This window comes from Bactrocera latifrons, unplaced genomic scaffold (genome assembly GCF_001853355.1).
Source record: "Bactrocera latifrons isolate USDA-ARS-PBARC rearing strain unplaced genomic scaffold, ASM185335v1 scaffold_98, whole genome shotgun sequence".
In the NCBI taxonomy this organism is placed as follows: domain Eukaryota; kingdom Metazoa; phylum Arthropoda; class Insecta; order Diptera; family Tephritidae; genus Bactrocera; species Bactrocera latifrons.
This window is the reverse complement of record NW_017537689.1, coordinates 157,289-173,819: the sequence shown is the minus strand read 5'-3', so window position 1 is coordinate 173,819 and position 16,531 is coordinate 157,289. Positions and strand designations below refer to the sequence as shown.

The 16,531-nt window shown below is 39.7% G+C and overlaps 1 protein-coding gene across 1 annotated transcript in view; it reads left to right on the top strand.

Annotated features, from left to right (window-relative positions):
• LOC108977963 overlaps positions 1-16,531 on the top strand; it is a 33,677-nt gene extending 17,146 nt beyond the window's left edge. The window contains exons 3-4 of the mRNA XM_018947971.1: positions 12,667-12,847; positions 12,910-16,531. Of these exons, the coding sequence (XP_018803516.1) occupies positions 12,667-12,847; positions 12,910-14,450 (1,722 nt within the window). The 3' untranslated portion in view covers positions 14,451-16,531. The remainder of the gene's footprint in view (positions 1-12,666; positions 12,848-12,909) is intronic.

Here is a 16,531-nt window from a genome sequence, read left to right as displayed (position 1 = left end):
ATGTTCCACGCGTAGTTGCGTATGGTGGAGGATCAATCATGGTTTGGGGATTTTATATATAAACAAGGAGAAATACGTCCATATCCTAAACAATGTCATGCCATCAGAAAAAAATTTGCATTTTATAAGCAAGATAGCAATTCAAAGCATACGCCTAAGTTAACACAAAAATTTTTTTAATGAAAATTCTATGAATGTTTTGGAGTGGGAATCGTCCAGCCCAGACTTAAACCCTATAGAACATCTCTGGGTGATATTAAAAGCGCCATATGCACCAAAAATATCCCTAATGTGGATGTTCTTTGTGATGAAATTAGAACGGCATGGCAAGCTACACCATTGGTGCCACCGTTATGATATTATAATACGGAGTTATGGGAGCCGAGGTAAAATTTGACCATGGGTCCATCGCCTACTTTTAGGTGAGGACCTCTGACATTTTTATATTACAGTGTGAAAATGGGCGTGGTCGGATTACAATCACACCTACATTCTATATAACATAATTTTAAATTCCATCTGTTTCCCTTAGATTGTACAAATCAAGAAGGAATTATTGTAACGGGATAAAATTTTGCACGAATAATGCGCCACACTATGTCTTATAGGTGGGTAAATCGAGCCAAAGCTGTTCAAGCCTCCAGGTATTGAATATTAGAACCCCAGAGCCAATAGTTGACTTTTTACCAAAAATATTGGTGAATGTGGCAGATTTAGAGAGAAATCCTTTCCTAATAGTAGTTTGTTTGTGTATCAAAAATGGGTTGAATCGAGTCAATACATCCCTTGGCCCCCATATACCTAATATAAAGATACCAGGTGACTTTATACGGCATACATATATCGGGCAGTTTGTCCAAGAATTTTGTTCGTCTGTAATTTTTGAAGTTCATTATTATTACCAGATTTGCAAGTCGGGTTAATACAGCCAATATACAGGTTATTTGTTCACAATTGGCGCAATGAAAGCAGCCAAAATAACAAACAACCCAACAAAAACAAAAAAAAAACATCAAAAAAAAAAAAACAAATTACAACCGAAAATTTGTGTCGAAGAGCAAGAGTGAAAAAATGCTGGAAAAGCGATGTCAATAAAAATTGATGAGAAATGCTCGTGCTTGCAAACAACAAACCAACAACAAAGACGTAACAAAACGATAAAAATAATCAACCAACAAATGATTTGCATATTCAAATGTTGAAAAAAGTGAAGCAGCGCAATGCAACCAGTTCGCCGCCAGCGGCAGTAACAGCAGCAGCGGCGCAACTAAACCACAGACAAGGCGACGGCGCGCTGGCGTTATTTGAAGTCGTTAGCTTGGGCTGCTTTGGTTTGGTTTGGTGCGGTGTCTTCCTGCTGGTTGGTGGCAGTAGCAACTTCAATGCGAAAAACAACAAGATTTGCGATTTGTGTTTTTGTTGTTTTCGTCATTATGCTTTTAGTTGACAGACGGTTATGTGTGAGGAGATGATGATGGCGGCCATCACAATGATGATGCCATTGCTGTTGATGTTGCTGGTGCTATTTTTGATGATGATGATGACTCTGATGACGATAACGCCAGCTAGTCACAGCCACAAAAATGTGGTGCGCTGCTGACCTCCAATGCGCAGCGCGGCAGAAGGTAAAAATTTCTGAATAAATGGCATGAATATGTATGTGGATAGGAAAAAAAAAGAAATGGAAATGCAAAAAACAGGAATGCAGAACGAGCTAAAAACTGTCTGCGCATATTTAGCCTGAGCGCTGAGTGAGCAAGTACATTCCAGGCAGGTTAGCAAACCAGCGCAGCAGACGGCCAAGTGCCGAAAGTCAGTCATATCGAAGATGACACGCGGCCACGGCAACGGCAACGGCCGCGGTTGCAGTGGTCTCTGTGGCACCACAAAGCCAATGTATGTGTGAGCGCCCAACGCGGTGTGTGTGTGTGTGGTATCCAGAATCGGGAGAAAGTGCATGAAAATGCGCCAAGAACGTGATACAATGCTGCAGTGCGGCGTGGCTAAGTGCAGCGCCTTCGTTGTCTGACAACTTGGCAGCCACATAGCCGCGCAACCTGCGAATATATGTGCTTCTTCACTTCACGTATTAGCGCTTGAGACCTGCATCAACAGCAAGTTTCAGCTACAAAAATATGGCTGGCTAAGGAAAAGCGAAAATAATAATGACACTGCCCAGAGAATTCCGCAGCGCATTGAGGTAAGCACTTTAGGCACACATGTATGTATGTATGTATGTATGTGGGTACTTGAGTCGAGTGGGGAGGTCAAAAGCCAGTCAACGCCGCAAAATATGCACCGGCAACTGGCAGGGCTGGAGCGAACGCAAAGGAGCGTATCGAATTCGCCGACAAGTCAGCGTGGCAATGGAAAGGAAGAGTGCTTATTGATTGTTTGCTAGGCACGAGTATTGTCTATGTACATGTGTGTATGTGTTGTCTGTAGCTTCAGCGCATCATTCGTGAGATTTTCGCTTTCAGCGCGTTGCCGTTTTGCCTTCTGCTTGGTGCATGAATATGAAAAGTGAAATCTGCCTTAATTGCGTGGAATCGACAGCAACAACAACAAAAACGACAACAGCAAAAACAACGAAAGCAATAAGAGCAACAACTAAAAAGTAACAACAGCAAGCGCGACAATGTCAGCAGCGGCAGCAGGCTTTCGGTTCCTTTGGTCGTGTAAGGGCTTTTCGCCAGCAGCCAGTAATGTAAGCTGCAGGTAAATGTCAAAATGTCTGATTTAACGGTTAAATACATCACGAATTCTGCACGCCTCAACTCGTTGCTGTTGTTGCTGTTATTGCTCGTGCTGTCGCTTTGCGTTTAAATGTTGCAGTTCAAGCGGAATGAGTGCATTTCACATTTCAATGCGATGCTATGCTTGATAAGCGCATCAAGGCGCTGGCGTATGAGTGACATTGGTGGAAAGGCGCAATATTTCGCTGCATCAGAATATGGTCCCTGCGTTGGTGTGTGGGAAATTATGAGCTGATTTTTTTGTATTTGCTTTAGTTCAGCAGAAAGGTAAAACACAAGTTGACTTCTTTTAAAATATTAAAATGTTTATGCAGATATTTGTTGCAGTTAATGTCTTGAAAGCATAATTGTACTTCAAGATTATGTCTTTTTTAATTATACTTATATGTAATATTGAAATAAAAAAAGACAATTCTTTGGAGGCCTTAAGAATTATGCTTAAAATGCATACCTAGTGAAAAAAAAGGAGAATGCTTTTTCGCTTGGTGTTCTGATATAGGTTCTTAGACACCAAAATCTTTACAAGTATGATCTATTGTAGCAAATGGAAGGGAAACCGTATGTTTTAAACCGCAAACCTTTTTTCGTATTCCATCCAGTTTATCTAGCGTTCTTGAATTACTTCGTACAATACTATGTCTCTCTATAGACCCACCCTTTCCTGAATCGGGAATATTACTGAATATTGTACTTGCTTTTTTGGTTTTAAGCTGTTCTTGTGGGGGTCAAAGTACTTTAAAATGCGATTAAGAAAGTTTGTTATACATTTTTATCCGCTGTTGTTGTTGTTACAGTTAACTAGTCCCCGCTAGAGTGGTAAGGTTCAGATAAGTTGTTGGCTACACTGTGAATGGTGGTTAGTGCATGTCTGAAGTTAGTTGCGTCCGAAATCTGGTCGGCGGATTGTGCTATGTCGTCAATGTAGTTGAGGAAGGACCTCTTGGTGCTGCTAAAACGCCGCGAAAGAAACTGCCTGGAGATGAGTTCATTATGCTAATTAATTGGGAGCATACAGGCCTTACTATGTAGAGGTTTGATAGAAAATATGAAGAGTAGTCCCGTTAGAGTCCGGAGTGCATTGTTATGGCATGGCGTTTCACTACATTCAGTCGACCATATTGGTGCAGCGTAATTAAGGACCGGACGGCCGATTGCCTTGTATATCGGCTAGTGACTTGAGGATTCTGTTACGGCTGTGTACTTTGGCAAAAATCCCAGTCGTGTGAGGAGTGAAGGAGCACAGGCTTTGAATGTCACACCTAAAATCTTAAGGTTTTTGACAATTGGAATTTTAACACCATCGACTGCAATATTAACGTCAAGTCTGTACTTCTTCGCCCAGTTTGTGAATATGGTCGTGGCGGATTTAGGGGAGAGAGTGTAAGGTTCCATTCAGCGAGGAAGCGAGAAAGGTCGCAAAGATAACCGTTTACTCCTACACTCCGGTTGAGTTATCTTAAAAGGATGTGTCTTGCAAGCATCAAAAGTTTTCTTAGTCATCATCAGAAGAAAAGTTATAATTCCAAAAAGCATATCGGGTGGTTGGAGGTTTTATCAGTTGTTATTCTTACAATATCTTTCTACCTTCGTGAGACTTGCACAGTTTCTGTGGTTCGAATCTAGTTCCTCAACAAAACCATCAAATGGGTCTTAATATGCCAATGTTCAACCAGCCAGATATGTTTGGCATTTGTGTCTAAATATTCAATCACATTTCAATGAAACACGTATACAAGTATGTATCTCCAAGTTTTGCCCATTATCTTTGCAACCAAAGCATCGATTAGTAGGGGAAGCATCGAAAGGCTCTCCGTCGGAACCAGCTGATTAAGTATTACTTCGTGGGATTAATAAGACATTTAAGTTTCTTATATAGTTTGGACTAACGGACGCCTAATCTGTTCTATATGTCTCAGTTTTGTCTTGATTGACGTGTCGTGATTTAAGTGCCCTCAAATTTTTCCACGTAAAGTTACCACCGAGTTTATTTTTAAGTTATTTCCTTCAACTTGAAAAGCAATAAAAGAATATATGCTTAGAGTCTGCTGAGTACTCTGCAGATGTCGGCGAGTTCGGACTCATGTTATGATAGAATCTGTTCAAGTATATAGATTATGAGGCACTCGTTTCTACTTTAGGTAAGGATCAAGGAGACCATGTCATCAGTCCATCTACGAAAGGTTGTACTGTGTCAATCTATAGATCCACCGTCCTTTGGTTGAGGTTTGCCACCGTTGCTGTCACATTACGATTTTGCTTATCTCTGCTCTTTATTCGTGCGAATTCGTCACCCTGGATGTCAAGGGCTGTCATACTGACTATAACTTCAGCAGCCGCTGCAGCTACTCTCAGATACCACCCAGGATTTTGCGTCGAAGTAAAATGTACTAAAGGGTTTCTGGTAGTGGTAATGGGAATATAAATATATGAATTGTTTGAGAAAGTGTACAAATCCGTTAGTGCTAAAAGTCGAACATACTCGTATAGTATTTCATTCTATCCAAACCCAATGATTTATGGGACATTTTATCCTCCATAACTGGATCGAAATTTCCTTTTCCGCACAAGCGTAATCATAGGCATACACAGACACAAAGTGCGATAGCAATCATTTCCCTGAAATCAGGCAACTAACTGCGAAAAGTAAACAACTTTCACCGCCACAAATAAAATCAATGATGGACACAGCCGAAAATGTGCACAAAGCCACAAGGCGGATAGAAAACGAAACCACAAGCATGCCAGTGTACAACATTGTACGAACATAAGCGACAATTTGGGCAACGTACGCCACCAGCATCACCACCACTAGTACTACCTGCGCCAGCAGACATCTTCGCCGCAGCGAATTCCTCATTTCTCATTGAGATTGCAATCCTGCCGCAAAGGCGTTTGAGTTTTCTGTGTAAAAATAAAAAAAAATGAAAGAAAAATAGCGCGAAAAAGCGGCGCTGTCTGCAAGCGTTAGCGAAGGTGAAAAGCGGCCATGGCGAACAGGTTCGCCCAAAGCGATTCTAAAATGCCAAATTTATATGTTAAATTCCGTTGCGGCGCGTCGATCATTCATTGGCGATTTTTACTACTGTTTTGCTTTCTACGCGCGTTTTTCAGCTTGATTTTTTTTTCGCGCGCGCACAGCCTTTCTACATAGATTTGTGCGTTTTTACCACACTGGCCGCTTGTACAGACGCATTTTTTTACGCATGCGCTTAGGTGTCTTGCTTGCTCACTTATATGTATGCAACGCATCCGCGTACGCGGCGACACTCTTTGCCAGCTAGCGGCACCAATGCATAATATTACGCGCTCAGCGCCGCCAAGTAAGCTGTTAAGGCAATAGCCAGGTTTTTTTTTTTGTCATTTTGCACAGCAAGTTGAAATCGCCTGCTGGTCGTCGTTGGCAACAATAACAGAAAAAGGCAATTGCCCCATTTCAGCATGCCGGCAGCAACATGCAGCGTTTTGTTGTTTTACGCGCACGCAATAAACGCATAAGCACATGCTTCCCAACGCGCCGCCGACCCATTCAGCAATCCAATCAGCAAATGACCAGTCTGCGTGGCGCAGTCGCTCTGCGCCAACCGCACCAGATTCACAACACGCGCCGTCCAGCGCCTTGACTTTCGGTGCGAAAATCACTAAGCTTGCATTTTTCCATTTCGGCTGTTCATCTCTTTTAACGTTTTGTTTTTGTTGTTTAAATGGGCGAATTTTTGTGTGGCGGCGAACAGGTTGCAAATAGGCCGTTTCCTTGTCGGCTGCGGCGCGCCGTCAGTGCCGCGGGTGCGCGCGCGTGGTGTGGCATTTCGTTTTCATTACAATTCGATTGATTTTTGTTGTAGTTGTTATGGCGGCAGGCGCTTTTATTCTCATGGTTCACTTGGTAGCGCTGTTTGTTATTGCCGCATTGCCGTTCGACTACTTTGCACTCGACGAGTACTTAGTTGTGTTATTGCTGTTGTTTTTGTTTTCATTCAATTGGATTTGCCGCGCGTTTTCGCCGAAATCATCATTGAATTGTAGTTAATTAACATTTTTGTGGAGTCGTTAAAAGTGATAAAAGCGTAATACTTGTGCGCTTGCGCACACACTCACACACATACATATATGCATAGTGGTTGTTGTTAGTGTGTTAATGGCAACAAGGTGCTCAACTGAACTGGAAACGAAATTTTTGTTCATTCAATTAAAAATGCGAAACTATTTTTCTTCTTCATGGCCGCGCTTCTTGACTTTCGTTTGCCGAAACTAGGTCGATTTCTTGCTTGACGATAATTTTTCTTCGCGACTTGTTTGTAATTACAGTTCGTTTTCGCATTACCGAAAAATAATAAGAAATACACGAAACACTAAAATATACGGTTAACTATTCGGTTAGGCTGCCATGAGTTTCTACCGAATTGGAAAATTATAATTTTTTGTTGTTGTTGTCGAACTTTAATTTGCATTCTCTGTTTGATTTTGCGCGAAGGTTAATCACTTGTTGTTGTTGTTATCGCTGTTGTATACTAACTTGATTTATGACTTTGGCAAGCTAAGGTAATCATGGAGTGAACTGAACTGAGAACACGGTAGTTGGTGAAAAGAAAAAACAACAGCTAAATATTTGAGGAAATTTTGGGTGAACTTACATTTGAACCAAATATATTATTAATTTAAAACATGAGCACGTGAATTATCACAAAATGCTTAGCTAGAGAGAGATAAATTTAAACGGTTAAGTGGCCGATACTTAGAGGGACCACACTTGGTCAGCTTAGAGCGCCAATCCGTTGTGTTACCTAAAACTCCTATATAGTAAAACATAAGACCCTTATAAATAGACAAAACGCTTTTCTCCTGGTTCGCTGTTTCTAAATCAGTATTGCAAAGGACGGACAATGGAGAAAGAAGATGCAGGATGTTTCCACCTTGCCTGCGTTAAGATTCAAATGGTGGTGGTGGAAAATATGGATAAAGGTTCACCGGCAGTCAAGAGTCTGGTGGTATGAAATACCCGCCATCGGAAAGCCCAATAGATGCATCATCTTGTTCGACCCCAGTACGGGACAGTCAGTGTAGCAGTAGTTGCTCACAGCCGTCGTCACAGCAACAGCTATTCTAATCGCCGCATCCATCACCACATTTGTCCTCACCGGCAGGTGGTAGTTTACCGCCTGGAATATATCCCCCAAATTTGGTATCACTTCATGGACTGTCATCGCATGGCCAGTTAAATTATAGTCTGCACCTGGTGCATCTGGTTCACCCAGTTCAATGCATTATGCACATGAATGCCTTTTGGATAGTATCTAGTAAGGATTCCCTTAGGAATGCGGAAAGATGACAATAATCTGAGAAATTTTTCTGAAAAAATACAAAATCGGTATCTATTGGATGTTGCAAAAAAAGTGTAAATATATTCTCCATATTTGATGTATTAGGTAGTAAAGAAAGTCCAGATTTAGTGACAACTTGTAAATAGAAGACACCTCTTGCAAGACTAACTTGGGCGAGGGCTTCAACAGGCTTGGGCGGCCGAAAGAGTTTGAAGATGAGGAGCATAAAGCATTGCTCAGTGAAAAGTTTTGCCAAAAACAAGAAGAGCTCGCAGAATCTATAGTCGGTTATTTTAAAACGCTTCAAAGTAGCCGGATACATTCAAAATCTAGGAATTTGGTTGTCATATGAATGAAGAGAATATCAAAAGCAAAGGATGACTACTCCTCATGGATCTGGTATCTGCACTCCATCTGGTATCCAGATTAACCTAACCTAACCTAACCTATTTACGCAATTTGACTGATATAAAAAATGGGTTTATTACGAAAACCCTATATGCACAAATTCTATTTGATACGTGCCTGACCAGAAAAACGCCAAAGTTATACTCTATTTTTGGCGGGATCAGAACCATGTATGATATTCAAAAATTGGCTGGAAACATTTATGGGGAAGTCTACCGACAATAACTACTCAAATTGAAGCGAGCGATTGTCGAAGAGCACCTGAAAGGTGCGACACGAGGCAATAATATTCCATAGTAAAGACGCTTGGCCTCATATTGCACAACCGATTAAAACTTCACCTTCCCAGAATATAGAATACTCACACTAGAACAGAACCCTCGCAGTTCTTTAGGATAGAATCAACACAATGCCAGAAATTCGGAAAGCAATTTATAGCTTCAGTTGAGCAATACTATTACCGCGTAAACGGTGTCAACGTCAATAAGAAAGGTGAAGAATACTTGCTAAATACGAAATCGATTGGATCCACATATAAGACGTTGAGGCTTCAGAAACCTCAGTATTTACAAGGATACCGTCACGAGTTTGTTCTAGATAAATATGTTTAGCAAAAGGTCTAGTGAGTTTCCTACCTTAGGTACGTCTCTAAGCAGTTATAGAGTTTCTAGCCGTTGATTGTATTGACTTCTGTGAGCAAGTGAAACATTTTGCCGATGACCACTGTCGTAGTAGTTTGTAAAACGGCCAATTTTGCTTTGTGAATTTTGAAGTGCTTTTGCTCTCACTTCTGTGGCCAACCATAGCATACTGGTATCGAAGCTAATCGCCAAGAAGATTCGTAATGGTTTAAGATATTTCGTCGAAATGTGAAGGTTTATTGAAGCTGTCTGTAATTGTTTCGATGGGGAATCAATCACAAAATCTAACCTTCTAACCAACAACAAATGCCATCATCGATTTTAAAAATGGAATAGTCACCTCACCTTCTTATGTCCCCCATCAAGTCAAGTTGTGACCTACATGTTGCTAAAATTTCAAGTACTATGCGCATTTTAGGCATCTAAAGCTAACCTCTAAAAGTTCCGTTTTCATTTGTCATTGAGAAAAATGCACATGCGCCTGTTTTTGCAATATTTGCCGTGCGTATTTGCACAAGTATTAGTAGCACAAGTATGCACGTAGCTCGTAGCTGTCATTGTCAAAGTTGTCTGCTGTATTTTTTATTGTCAATAGAAAGCACTCAACAACACAGCAACAACACTTCGACAAACTATCTAATTTTCCATCGAACACTCACTGCCAAAACCAAATAAGCCTAGTACCGACCATCCGGCAACAAATGAATGTGTGCAGCGTCGCGTTTATGTGCGATGCGCGAGTGATGCGTTGATGTCGTGTTTAACGCGCATGCGTAAAGAAATTCATGTCGTCTTTAGGAATACATATGTATGTATATATGTAAGTGAAGTGTAAGTGTGGGTCTGTTTGATTTTCGCAGTAAACAAGCTGCAAACGGTATAATTGTACGATTGCTGGCACAGCAGCCATTCATGTAAAACGGCGCTTTTCCCTGTTGGCAATGTATGTCAGTGTGTCCGTGTGTGTGTGTTTGAGCGTATGCACTTGTGCACGCATGCGCCGGCAAAGAAATCCATAACATGATAGCTCCGGTAGTTTATACCGCTAGTCTGCGCATCTTACTTACACGCCTGCCACAGTATCGGCATATTCCGTGATGCTCTTTTGTATGGACTTATATGAGTATATATGTATGTTTTGGATTAATTTTTATACCCTTAAGGAATCAAAGAAAAATAATGAACAGTTGAAGATCTAAAAAATATACATATATACTAATGATCACCGCGACGGCCGGGGTCTATTTAGCAATGTCCGTCTGTCTCACTGATTATGCTAAATAGTCTGACAGTTTTTGAGTTATCAATCTGAAAATTTTCCCATGTTCCTTTCTTCCCAAGATACTGTTTATTTGTCAGAACCGCCGCGATCGGACCACTATAACATAAAGTTGTCATATAAACTGATTCAACAAATTTAAGGGCTTGTTGGGAGAACTTTTTTGTTTGACGAGATATTTTTCTAAAATTCGACATAGAGGATACCCCAATACAATGCTATAGTTTCCGAACAATTTTTTTGATGACTGCTGACTATAACATATAGTTGCCATACAAACGGAACGATCGGAATCAAGTTCTTCTAAGGAAAACTTTTTCATTTGATGAGATATCTTCATCAAATTTGGCAAGTATTATTGACCAATACAACAGTAAAATCTCCGCAAAAATTGTTGATATCGGACGACTTTAACGTAAAGCTGCCATACAAACTGTATGACCAAATCAAGTACTTGAAAGGAAGCTCCTATATTTCTGCACGGTATTATAGCATCAGTGCAAGCAAAGTTAATCTTTTTTTTCTCTTTTTTCTATAAAAGTGCGGCAGCTTCATTCCTTATATGGTTTGGTGATATTTTAGTTGCTATATAAATATGTACAAATATACTCTCATATTGCTATAAATGCATTTCTCTAGCTACACGCATACATATATATATCATATAAGTATATGTTGCATGCAATCGTTGGTGGTGGTTGTTGATGATGATGGATTGCTGCTCATCAGCAATAACCAACAATAACCGACGATAACGTATCATCAACTAGTTTGTCTTGCTGATGAATTGTCACCATTAAAGCAGAAGAAATTCTACCAACAACTTTGCGGCACGGAAAATCGTCAAGTCCATGACCAATAAAAGAAAATGCACAGCAAAAGCTAGACAAAAGGAAAGCAAAACCTTAAAAAGTATGCAGCCAAGCCAGAAATAGATTTGCACAGAAAGTCATAGCTGTAAATGCATAGATATCTATGTAGATATGAATAATCTATGCGCAAATGGCTTCGTGGCACGTTTTTTATCTAAAAATATCACCAACCACTGACACGTTTTCTAGCCTTGAACTCATTCTATCACTTGGCCCGTTATGGCACTGTTTCAGTGGCATTGCTGCGTCTACTAAGAACAGGTGTCATCATCGTTTGCTGGAAGTGATTGTGTTGGGAAAAGCGAAATTGGTGCACTTTTTCCTTGCGTGTCACACATATGAAGTACTCCCGTTAATTGATACTACATTTATGCTTCGTAGTGTGTGATTGGAGCAACCCATTATGGTCTTATGCAATTAGGTGCGTCTTCAGTGAGTACGCGCACTTGGTAATTGGAACATTTGAAATCCGTTGGAGCTTTGCGGATCTCTTGATTGTGAATGCTTACGCATATTTATGGTTGATTGATCTGATTTGATTTAGATTTGACATTGACAAGTTCTGTTTGTAGCAATTGGTGTAAATAGAGAGACAAAACAGTTATGGCAAGCGGATAATGGATCTATTGGTATTTTTTGTAAAATCGTATGTGCTTTACATGCTCGACTAGTTGAAAATAGTAAGTCTCAAAGGTTCAAAACTGTATAGATAAGTTAACGGGTTTTTGAGATCTTTCTCAAAATAGTACTAAACAAGCGGGTGGCATCGAGATCGCCCGAAATTGGGGAACGTGTGTTCAAAGGGCGATGAGAATGGCTTCGAGAGGAGTAAGATTTAACAGATAACTTCCTATTTTCCCCCAAATTTTGACGTGTACAAGAAAATAACTTCGAATGTGTAAAGGTAATTATTCTCAGATGCTATAGAGATCCTTTGGAAAATAATACTAAATAAGTCGCTAGTATCGGGATCGCTCGAAATTGGAGTCAGTAGATTCTAAAGCTTTCTGTTATAGGTTAAAGTAGCCCGCTCCTCGTGAAACCAAAGGGTTGAGAACCGTACAAAATAGCATCGAGTAGTGTTATAGAAAGAAATCAAGACTAAAAGCTCAAAAATGAAAGTCAGAGCTCATGTACTTTATTGACCGAACTAGGCACCCTTTGGTTTATTCCTCTTTCTATATACATATAGTAGAATTATTTTACTTTAAGACACGGTTGAAACTGTTGAAAGATTTAAATGATCTAATGAAATACCTGAATTTCTAAATAACCTTTATAGGCATTGAAGCTAGAAACATATATCTGAATATATAATTTTTTCTAATTTCATATCTTAAAAAGTCTTCAAATAGCCATGTAACTGATTCTTTATTATCTGAAACATTGCAGATCACTCTTGCAGATGATGTGGACGTAGTCAAAGCCATCAGTGGTACAGAGGAAATTTCCGAGCATGACAACGAGGTCGATCAGGTGGCGCTAGAATCGGAATCGGAGCCACAACAACCACCAAAGGTGCTCTATCAGCATAACATTCAACAACAACAACCTGGGCCAGGACCAGCACGTAGTAAGTTCAATTATGTTCTCAGTAAAAAATGTATTGAAATATTTTTCTAATTGCGGCTTTAGGCAATCATCAAAGCATTCCACTCAGTCTGGGRCAACCTTTCGGTCCACCACCACCACCCGCACAGTTGGCTTATCAAGGCCCACCGCCGCCATTACCACCACAACGGCCGCCACCACAGCAAGTGCACGCGCAACAAGTACTGCCCGATTTGAGCGTTGGCGCGTCAAGCAATAACGAGATCTGGTCGTCGCCGGTGCAGGACATGCCGAAAATAATCTCACTGGATGTCAAGTGCGAGAAGAATGGCATGAAAGTATTTGTGAAATTCGATAAACCATTCTATGGTATTGTCTTCTCGAAAGGACACTATAGTAATATGAATTGCGTGCATTTGCCATCGGGACTGGGACGCACTTCGGCCACTTTTGACATCGGGCTGCATGAGTGCGGTACATCGGGAAATACTGAGAATGGTTTGTATGGTTATGGACATGAATCTGGTTCGGGCACCTACTTTGAGAATATTATTGTCATACAATACGATCCGCAAGTCCAGGAGGTGTGGGATCAAGCGCGTAAGCTACGTTGCACATGGCATGATCAGTATGAGAAAAGCGTGACATTCCGGCCATTCCCCGTAGATATGTTAGATGTGGTACGCGCAGATTTCGCTGGCGATAATGTAGGTTGTTGGATGCAGATACAAGTGGGTAAAGGACCATGGGCCTCAGAGGTTTCGGGCTTGGTGAAGATTGGACAAACTATGACTATGGTGTTGGCTATCAAGGATGATGATTCCAAATTCGATATGCTTGTGCGCAATTGTGTGGCGCATGATGGTAAACGTGCACCCATACAATTGGTCGATCAACGTGGTTGTGTCACCAGGCCGAAATTAATGTCGCGCTTTACGAAAATTAAGAATTTCGGCGCATCAGCGTCTGTGCTCTCCTATGCACACTTCCAAGCATTCAAATTCCCGGACTCTATGGAGGTACACTTCCAGTGCACAATACAAATCTGTCGTTACCAATGCCCCGACCAGTGTTCTGACCCCAATCTGCAAGAGGTGCATCATCTACAAGTCGGACCAGAGTCACAATATGGTCCACCGCCACCACAATTGCACGTCGACACTTATCATGTGAGCAGCGGCATCGGAAAGCGACGTGACGAGCGACGTGTGCAACGTCGTACACGTGCCGTTGATTCCGAACCGGAAGTAGGTCTCAATCGTATCATTAAAGTCGTGTCTTCGGGTGATCTCACCTTTGCCATTGACGATCAGACGAATGGCACAACCGTGGCTACACCACAAACCATGGTCTTCCCAGCACGCGAAGATGGTCTAATTTGTATGACAACGCCTGGTTTCGCGATCACTTTGATTATACTGCTTGGTATACTCGTAACCTCTTGTCTCATATCAGCCGTACTTTATATACGTTTGCGGCCGTTCTCATCCTTTGCTCATTCAGAGAAAGAGCGTGCAGTGGCTTATACGAATCCGCAATTAACTGGCGCTATGCCGGTCATACAAATACCAGGACCTCCAAGTATCAGTCAGGGTACTCTGACTAAGGCACGAACGCATACATGAACTACGAAAAGTGAAAAAACAAAGCGAATACACCGAAATACGAATTGGACTCGGCAAAACGAGGCGTCTTTATCACACACATACAAATATTAGTGCGCGCGAACAGCATAGCTATATTTAGATCTGATCCGATGCGAACTGATTGTGCGCTGCATCGATTGGACTACAAACAACACATTCACGATAGTCTTCTTTCGTTTGCAAATGCCTCTGGGGCAGATTGTTAGTTGAGGTATGCAATTGTGGTCTTCGGACTACAACATATAAGACCTAGGGTAAAGTAATTTTAGTCTTATTTAATATTTATTTTCTATCGTTTTTATAAAGTTTAATTATTCGACGGTTCAAAAGTTACGAATCAGAATATTTGTTGTTAAAATTGATAATTTTCGACGAGCCTTTCGAGTCTGTTTGGGGCCTCTGTATTGGTGGCAGTCTAGTGCGTACAATTTTAGTTTTTTTTATAAGAAATATAGAAGTAAAGCTAAGTTTTTAGGTATTCTTAAGTAATTTATTGAGTTGAAGAACATAAAGATGTGTACAATAAAACAAAAATCGGTGCTAAGCCATATTCAAAGTTCAAATGCATCCAAGCGACCTTTGTACAAAGGCTATATTGATTCGTAGTACGCCAAGCTTATGCTCTATAGTAATTCTATCTATAGATTGATAGCAGAATAAATGGTAAATATATTCTAAATTACGGTCTATTGTCAGAATAGTAATTCAGCGCAACTAACGTTAATTCGAATTAAGTTAACAAAACATTATCCCATATATAGACAAATTCAGCGTATTAAAATTTATTCAGCGCATGTAAAAAATGCTGGGATGTGAATTCAGCTACAAGATTTTTCGATTTAGTTCTATTAAATCTGATTCAGCTCCCTTTAAATTAATGTGTGGCTAACGTTAACTTTAACGAATTCAGCAAGTCATGACCACATGTGTAGACAAATTCAGCGTCTTAAAATTTATTCAGCGCATGTAAAAAACATGGTTTTTCTATTCAGTTCTTTTAAATCTAATTCAGCATACTTTTAGATTATACACAAGTTGTGTGTTAGTTATCATTATGTGCTATGTGTTTAAAATTACGATGAATTGTCAGAATAGTAACTAAGCGTGGCTACAGTTAACTTTAACAAATTAAGCAATACATTATCACATGTATAGACAAATTCAGCGCCTTAAGACGTATGCAACGCATGTTAAATATGTAAAAGTGTGAATTTAGCAACACTATCTTTCTATTTAGCATTGCTAAACCGAATTCAGCGCTTTCTTAATAACTTGAACATCATACAAACATTGTGAAAGTTAATTTACTCAGAGTCTGAGTTCTGTCATTTAACGTATATGCAGTTTCATAAAATCATTTTCTTATTAATTTACATCACTAAAAGTACATTCAGCCAAAAAGTTTTACATAAGGTTTTGCTGTAGCAAATTCAGCACATATTTCAACTACTCAGACTACAATTGTTAATTGAAATAGTTTTCATTTGGGTCACTTTTCAAGGTATGTTTTAGAAATGGGTTAGTTTTTCTTAATTCAGCTATTCAGCGTAGCAATGAATTCAGAAAATATTATATATATTTATATTTTGTAATGTACTGCTAGAAATATGAGCATAATATATGCAGAAAATTTATTCAGCTTAATGTTTTTAGTTCACTTTGCTTTATTCAGCACTTTTTGTTAACAGTAAAATYAAATAATATAATATAATTTCTGCTTTGTACTTGGTACTCGTACAACATCATTTACCTCTTTTATATACCATAATGCTTTACTTTGTCTACTATATTGTTTTTTTTATAGATTTTTAAAGAATAACAAAATCAAATAAAATACCGTTAAATAAAAGGAAACAAATAAGAAATAGTAACCACACAACAAAAAACACAAGAAAACAAAACATTTACAAAGTTATTAAATAGCGTAATTAAACTTAAATGCAAGCTTGAATTAGTCACTAAATATTTTAAGTGCGTTCATTAGTTGTAAGCACTAAAATATATTATAAATTACAAATAATGAATTAATAACGAATATGAAACATAGACTAAATTGTAAA